The 8,177-nt window shown below is 56.9% G+C and overlaps 1 protein-coding gene across 2 annotated transcripts in view; it reads right to left on the bottom strand.

Annotated features, from left to right (window-relative positions):
- Positions 1-370: 370 nt before the first annotated feature.
- SDK1 (sidekick cell adhesion molecule 1) overlaps positions 371-8,177 on the bottom strand; it is a 978,941-nt gene continuing 971,134 nt past the window's right edge. For both annotated transcript variants that reach the window (XM_050785652.1, XM_050785653.1), the window contains one exon: positions 371-4,412. In XM_050785652.1, the coding sequence (XP_050641609.1) occupies positions 4,152-4,412 (261 nt within the window). In that variant the 3' untranslated portion in view covers positions 371-4,151. The remainder of the gene's footprint in view (positions 4,413-8,177) is intronic.

The raw sequence follows: 8,177 nt of genomic DNA, 5'->3' as shown, positions 1-8,177 counted from the left end.
TTCTCCTTCTGGACACCTGTGAAGTCTCTGGTGGTCCAGCCAGGTGGTGGGTGGAGTTGGGCTGGCCCTGGGAACGGCTGCTGGTCCAAGCAGGGGGTCTCACTGGTTCAGGCTCCGTGCTGCCTGCCCCAGACCACCCGGCCAGGGTGTGCAGTGGCTTTACCCCCGACCTCAACTCCAATTTGGGGGGACGCTGCCTGTACACACCTGCATGTCAACAGGATAAAGGTAAGGGTGTTGGGGGGAGCACGGGGGTCCAGCACGACACTGGGGTGAAGTCCCAGTGGTTCATATTTACAGCTTTACAATTCAGGAAGGTTCCTAAGGTCTCCCGAATCATTCCATCAACATCCAAAGAAAATCACAAGCGTTTAAGGAACAAAATAATGTTTTTATTAAAAATTGTACCCATAGCACCTCTCTGTCTTCCTACAAGTTGTTTATTTTTTTCTTTTTCTTTTTCTTTTTTTTAAATGAGATCTGGTTTTCCGCACAATTTCAGAAAATGTTGTAGGGAACGCTTCAGGGCTGACCTGAGGGCACCCGAAACCAGAAGGTGATGTGGGAAGGAGACGTGTCCCAGCGGGCGGGCTCAGCTCATGAGTTTCCACGTTGTCCTCACCTTCCAGACTGGATCCATGCTACCGGGACGCTGGCCCATGGGGAGCCACACTTAGGTACGCAGACGGGTTGTTCGTCAGGAGAATAGCTACACTGTGTGCCAAGAATGTGTAAGAAATAAAAACCATGCTACGAACCGTTAGGCAAACACCATGCTTCAGCCCAGTCACAGTCAGATACAAGCACAGCCTCTGAAGACCGGTACAGAGTGAGCCACCTCCCGGGGCTGTGGAGGCTTGATCCGTGTGTGGCCGTCTGGGCCCCCTCTCCCTGGGGCCCCTTGTTTTTCTGTTGCAGCACTGAGTGAAGTGTGCATTATAAAAGCAGGCGGGGAGAGAGGCTGAAGGGGAGGCTGGGAGAGGGGCTTGGGCTGGGTCGATTCAATCAGAAGGTGGCCGCGCAGGAGGCTGAGGGGACGTGGCCTGGTAGTTCTCTCTCTCTGCTCACCTGCCGGGAATCTCTGCCCTGGCGCCCCAGGAGAAGGGAGCCCTGCACACCCATCCCTGCGGCTCAGATGGAGCCTCCTGGTGGCTCCGTGACCGATCCTCGCAGGGCAGGGCCCACACAATCTAAAATGAGCCACGTGGGGTTGGGTGGGGAGACTCAGCCACTGCCGTCATGAGGCATCCGCAAGGTGCGACTTTCAGCACAGTCGGAGAGAGCGGGAGCACATTCCGCCCAGCCTGGCTCACACACATTTTGCTTGTCCTCTTTTCAAAACTGAGATTGAAATCCAATCTCCATCTTCCAAGGCTGTGGCTTTCTTTTCCTTCCCTGAAGATGAGGAGTTAGGAATTGATGCTTCTCAAATCCCGTATTGCTCTGGGAGGCTGAAATCTACCTGGAGACACCCAACTCTGTTCCTCTGCGCAGGTGGTTCTCATGGGACAGAGTCCCTCCGAGTGACAGGTGTTGTCACTGTCCCAGGCACAGTCCAGCAGCAGCCAGGAGGCCGGCGTGGCCTCGGACAGGCTGCTCCGTATAGATCAAGATTTACTAAGAGTGGAGGGAGACAGAAAACACGAGCTTGAAACAAAAGTGTCATGATGTTGTATCGAAAACCCAAGAGCAAAAAACACATCTCGAATCTGCTCATCCTCAACCTAAGACGTCTCAACACTCTCCCTGGTGTGTAAAGCCACGCCCTTATGGCTGCAGAGAGCAGTCAGAGCGCACAGAAGGCAGTGCTGGCCATGGCCTCCATTTATCGCTTCTCTTCCGAGAAATTCCAGTGCTCGCATCCTGGCTTCCTGCCCACTCTGTTCTCTCCGGGGCCAAGAGGGAGGCAGCTCTGTCCATGGTGGAGAGTCTTGTCCAGGGAACTGTGGGCTGCGATTCTCATGCAGAAGTGGCTTTGGGCAGAGCATCTAGGATTTTTGGTTTAGAGTATTTTCCCCTCCACTCAGCAAAAGGAGGAGAAAAGGAAGAAGGAATGGAGGAGAAAGGGAGGGAGGAAGGGAAGGAGGGAGAAAAGAAAGGAAAGAAGGAAGGAAAGAAGGAAGGAAGGAAGGGAGGCAGGGAGGGAGAAAAGACAGGAAAGAAGGAAGGGACGGAGGGAGGAAAGAAAGGAAAGAAGGGAGGGAGGGAGGAAAGAAAGGAAAGAAGGAAGGAAGGGAGGGAGGGAGAAAAGAAGGAAGGAAGGAAGGGAGGGAGGGAAGGAGTGGGGAAAGAAGAGAGGGTGGGAGGAAGGAAGGAAAGGAGGGATAAAGGGAAGGAAGGTGGGGAAGGAAGGGAGGAGAGAGAAAAGGAAACTTTCCATACCCTCTAATTTTGGAAAGACTGAAGAGGGGTTTTCCAGCCTATACAAAACTCTCCTTGGTCTCCTGGGGCCATACTCAACAATGCTGACAGCAGAGCATCCAGGCAGTATCCACACCCTCTGCCCATGGAGGTGCACAAAACATCTAGGCAAGCAGGGGCCACACTTTCTGCATGTGGCCAGGAGACTGGCCCCCGGGTGGCACTGGCCAGATACTGCTCAGCTGTCCCCTACCGTCAGGTCACTGGGGGAACGGCACCTGCCTGTTCACCCTGCACGTGGGGCACTGACAAGGTGGTCTTGAGTCTTGTGTGTGTCACGCTTCTGCTGGTGAGGGGGCACTTGGGGCACTTACAGGGAAGGACCCAGGACACACACACCAGTGGGCACCAGCAGTGCTCCTGTTCCATCCGGACCCGGGTCCTGGGCTGAGGGGTGGACCCCGGCAGCCCAGCCGTCTGTTGCAAAGATGACGTGAGGGGCTGGAGGCACGGTCATCTCTGGGCTGTTAAGTTTTCCAAAGTAGTTCATACTCTTTTCATCTAGCTGAAAATTTTAAACCAAACAATGACAATTTTGAAGAAAAAATGAAATGTTTCCAGAAAACCTGTTAAGGCTAAAAGCTGGCCTTGGACTGGGAGAGGGGGCAGCAGCAGTGCCAGCGGTGGAGAAGCGGTGGCCGCCGCGGGCGGCCGGCAGAAGCCGGGACAGAGGGAGGGGACGGCCTGGTGTGCACGAGGCAAGTCGGGAGCGTGTGTTCTCAGAGCTGTTTTGCTTTATTTGCAGAGACTGTTGTTTTTCATCTTTTCCCATGTACAAAGCTGAACAATTAATAAAAAGGCACCTGGAGACAGCAAAGACGCATTTCATGTGACATAGTTTAAAAAAAGATAAAAAGATTTAAAAAATACTCTGGTTAACAATGCACGCTTCCTACTTAACAAGCAATTCTGGGGACGCCGTCCCATGTCCTCGTGTCCCGCAGAGTTGGCCGTGTGCTGTGTTCAGGAAGGAGAGGCTGGCGTGGTGGCTTCCAGCCTAAAGAGGCCTCCCTAGTCAGGTGGGAAGGAAGGGGGAAAGACAGGCAGAAAAGCCTCAGGACCGCACCACTGCAGTGATGCTGACGGTGACAGCTGAACCACACCTTAGCATCCCTGTCCAGCCGTCAGGAACCCGAAAGCCGACTCCTTGCTTAGAAATTGCCAAGTGAGAACATTTCAGAAACAGATGAAGTTGGGACAAAACGCGCTGAGCCCAGGGAGAAACGTTTGCTCTTCAAACCCCAGGAGGGAGCTGTGAGCCGAGGATGTCCTGCGTTGAGAAGGGTGTGAGCCGCTGGTTCTCTGGAAGAGGAGGTAGAAAGAGACAGGGGCCAGCCGGGGCAGCTCTGAGATCTCACCTGACCCTCCATTCCCTCTCCCCGCTTGAGCCTTCCTAGTTGGTCTTGAAGACGGAGAAACCCAGGGCTGGGGAGGTCTGAGGTCCTCCCAGGCCCCGGCGGTGCCAAGCCATTGTACCAGTGAAATACACCTTCTCTTAAAAAGAAAAGAAAAAGAAACCTGCTTCCTGCAGCGATGTTACAAAAAGCCGTTTAAAAAAACCTTCCTAATTGAAATCTAGTGTCCACAAGTAGGTAAAATCATCACTTATCAGATTTTTTTTTTTTTTTAAACAAAAACTTCAGCTCAGTTATTGGAGTTGATTGTCTTAACAAAAATAGACTCCGGAAAGTTCGCCTCCGTTCCGCCCTGAGGGAGGTGCGGCGCTTTGCTCACACGAAGGAGGAGAAGCCGGTGAGCGGAGTCCGCGCGCCGGAGCCGGCGGGGGTGTAGACGCCGCCCGCGCTCTGCGTGGTGATGACCGGGTGCAGCTGCGCGCCCGCCTCGGCGCCCGCCACCGCCTCGTACCTGTGCGGCGCAGGTGCACGGCCCTGGGCCCGGCGCTTCCACGAGTTGTAGTAGGTGGGGTCGCTCATGTAGTGGTTCACGAACGAGTGCTTGGGCAGCGCGTCCTCATAGTCGGAGTCGGTGGCCTGCGGGGCAGGGGAGAGGCGGTGTGAGTGCAGGACAGGGCGCAGGGCCCGGAGCGTGCTGTGCAGGAGGCCTGGTGTGGGGACAACTCCCCGGGGGGCCGTGTCGTGGTCTCCAGCCCGCTCCCCACCCCCGCCCAATGCCAGGCCCTCCCACCCTCCACACAGGAGAGCAGGCAGCCCCCCAGGTCCGCCTCTCTGATCCAGGTGTGACTATCTCAGCTGCATTCAGCCCCTCACTCTGCACCAGGTCTCCGAGAAGAGCTGGGCCTCCACCCAGGAGAGGTCTACACAGCCTCCCTCACTCAGGAGAGGTCTACGCGGCCTCCCTCACTCAGGAGAGGTCTACGCGGCCTCCCTCACTCAGGAGAGGTCTACGCGGCCTCCCTCACTCAGGAGAGGTCTACGCGGCCTCCCTCGCCCCAGGAGAGATCTATGCGGCCTCCATCACTCAGGAGAGGTCTACGCGGCCTCCCTCGCCCCAGGAGAGATCTACGCGGCCTCCCTCGCCCCAGGAGAGATCTACGCGGCCTCCCTCACTCAGGAGAGGTCTACGCGGCCTCCCTCACTCAGGAGAGGTCTATGCGGCCTCCCTCACGCAGGAGAGGTCTACGCGGCCTCCCTCGCCCCAGGAGAGGTCTACGCGGCCTCCCTCGCCCCAGGAGAGGTCTACGCGGCCTCCCTCGCCCCAGGAGAGGTCTACGCGGCCTCCCTCACTCAGGAGAGGTCTACGCGGCCTCCCTCGCCCCAGGAGAGATCTACGCGGCCTCCCTCGCCCCAGGAGAGGTCTACGCGGCCTCCCTCACTCAGGAGAGGTCTACGCGGCCTCCCTCACTCAGGAGAGTTCTACGCGGCCTCCCTCGCCCCAGGAGAGATCTACACGGCCTCCCTCACTCAGGAGAGGTCTATGCGGCCTCCCTCACTCAGGAGAGGTCTACGCGGCCTCCCTCGCCCCAGGAGAGATCTACACGGCCTCCATCACTCAGGAGAGGTCTACATGGGCTTCCCACCCCAGCAAAGGTCTGGGTGGCCTCCCTCACTCAGCAGAGGTCTACACAGCCTCCCCACACAGCCCCCAGGGGACTCTGCCTGCCCTTACAAGGCAGAACATAGAAGAGCCCCAGGGGTGGGGGAAGGTCTGGGTCTTTGTCTTGCCTGAGACTAAGATGTGGGCTGCTACAGACCAAAACAAAAGGATTCTGGAGGTGACCAGGTAGAGGGGAGTGGGTGGGAAAGGTGATGAGGTAGAGGGGAGGGAGGGGGAGGGGGGCTGATGAGGTAGAGGGAAAAGAAGGGGTGGGGGAGGTGATGAGGTAGAGGGAAGGGAGGGGGTGGGGGGTGATGAGGTAGAGGGGTGGGGGGGGGGTGGGGGCGTGATGAGGTAGAGGGGGAGAGGCTGGGGGGTGAAGTAGAAGGGAGGGGAGAGGAGGGGAGGGGTGGGGGGGTGATGAGGTAGAGGGGAGGGGAGGGGTTGGGGTGATGAGGTAGAGGGGAGAGGCTGGGGGGGTGATGTAGTAGAAGGGAGGCGAGAGGAGGTGAGGGGTGGGGGGTGATAAGGTGGAGGGGAGGGGTGATAAGGTAGAGGGGAGGGGAGGTAGAGGTGGGGGCATGATGAGGTAGAAGGGTGGGGGGGGTGATGAGGTAGAAGGGAGGGGGGGGGGGGGGTGGGGGGGTGATAAGGTAGAGGGGAGAGGCTGGGGGGTGATGTAGTAGAAGGGAGGCGAGAGGAGGTGAGGGGTGGGGGGTGATAAGGTGGAGGGGAGGGGGGTGGGGGTGATGAGGTAGAGGGGAGGGGAGGGGGGGGGGTGGGGGGATGATGGGGGGATGAGGTAGAAGGGGGTGGGGAGTGATGAGGTAGAAGGGGGGGAGGGGGGGGTGATGAGGTAGAGGGGAGGGGATGGGAGGGGGTGGGGGGGTGATGAGGTAGAAGGGGGTGGGGAGTGATGAGGTAGAAGGGAGGGGAGGGGGGTGGGGGGTGATGAGGTAGAAGGAAGGGGAGGGCTGGGGGTGGGGGGCGATGAGGGAGAGGGGAGGGGATGGGGGTGCATCCTCCCCTTGCAAGTGATGGTGTGACACTACATCCACAGAGACCTCTGAGGGTGGGGAGGTGACAAGTAATGAAGCCACCTGAATAAGCCAGGGTGTCTAATACATCTCCCCAGCCAGGTACTGAATGGCCTGGCCCCTCGAACACATGGAAAAGTGGCCTGGGGCCTCCCACTGATGTTTGAAGATCAGTCCCTTTGAGGTGTGTGGCTTTTTTTTTTCCTTTTTATAACATAAATCAGCAGCTTCCATTAAGAACATGGACCCTGCATGTTTTCTATGTTCATTTTCTGAAAGCAAACCTCTATTTTATGGTCTTTCAGCTTGATGTGAAGTCATTGGAAAGACTGTTAAAGGAGAAAGTGGACTTTGGGAGGCTGAGGCAGGCGGATCACCTGAGGTCAGGAGTTCAAGACCAGCCTGTCCAACATGGTGAAACCCTGTCTCCACTAAAAATATGAAAATTAGCTGGGTGTGGTGGCGGGCGCTTGTAGTCCCAGCTACTCGGGAGGCTGAGGCAGGAGAATTCCTTGAACCCGGGACGCGGAGGTTGCAGTGAGCTGAGATCGCGCCACTGCACTCCAGCCTGGGCGACAGAGCCAGACTCCGTCTAAAAAAAAAAAAAAAAAGGAGAAAGCAGAGGGTGAAATGTATTTTTATTTTCCCCCTAAGAAGGTGGAGGTCTCTCGGTTTTGCTAATAAGTGCCACATCCTCCCAGATGCACGGAACCATCCTGGGACCCTCACCTGTGTGTCCTAACAGCTTCCTGGGCTCCTAGGGGATCCACCTGGGGGCACTGAGACTGAGGCTCTGCTGTGGAACTAACGCTGAGACGCTTCCCAGGGCCCCTGTCTCTCACAGGGGGCAGGAAGACGTGACCTTTGTCTCTCCCCAGAGGGTATCAAGGGAACTGGGGAGAGGGTAAAAGAGTGAGCTGCCTCGAAATGCCATCTGAGGGCATCAGCTGTGCATGGAGGCAGCAGATTCCTGGGAGTGGTTCCTGGTATCCTGACTCCGTGCGTCTGTCAGAGGCTGGGGAATGTGCATTTGTTTAGAGGCTCCCAGCGGCCAGGCTGGGAGCTGCGCCTTGTGGGTGTTAAGACAGAGGGCTGTGGTCCCAGATGTGGGTCGCGTTGCCAGCTACAGCAGCTCTTTCAGAAGTAGACACTCTAGAAGGAAAACTGCCAATCCAGTTTCCCCAGGGTGTGTGAGCCGCGTCCTTGCAGGTGGAGGCGGGGGTGGGCAGGGGATGGGAGAATTGCCAGTTCCCCTAATTTTGCAGGGAGTCCACACCAAGACCCAGGAAAACAAAAGCGTCCCTGGGTGCTGTGAGCGATGTTCCTGCCGGCTGCTCTGCCATCTGAGAGTCAGAGTGAATTACCCACGTCAGCACCCGGGCAGGAAGCTCTGATCCATGAGCCGACACCGTCCCGCACCTGGGGACTTGTGTGTGTCCTGGAGGCCTGTGAGAGCACTCAGCCTCCAGGCTGTGCAGAAGCCCCATGGAGGCTTAGCGGGGAGCCGGGGACTCCTGGGATGTGGGGACACACACTGAAAATCTAGCTCTAACTGGAATATTTACATGAAAGTAACAGCGAGTCACAGATTTGGGACTTTTCTGAACATTAAGTGTAAACTGTTTGGCTTATGGTACAATACACAGAACAGCTGAATCCATCTGTGGCTCCCCTGCATTTAGGAGAATTGCAGAGCTAAGACAC

Source organism: Macaca thibetana, chromosome 3 (assembly GCF_024542745.1).
Source record: "Macaca thibetana thibetana isolate TM-01 chromosome 3, ASM2454274v1, whole genome shotgun sequence".
Classification (NCBI taxonomy): domain Eukaryota; kingdom Metazoa; phylum Chordata; class Mammalia; order Primates; family Cercopithecidae; genus Macaca; species Macaca thibetana.
Note: the sequence above shows the minus strand (reverse complement) of the source record. Positions and strands in the feature narration are given on the sequence as shown.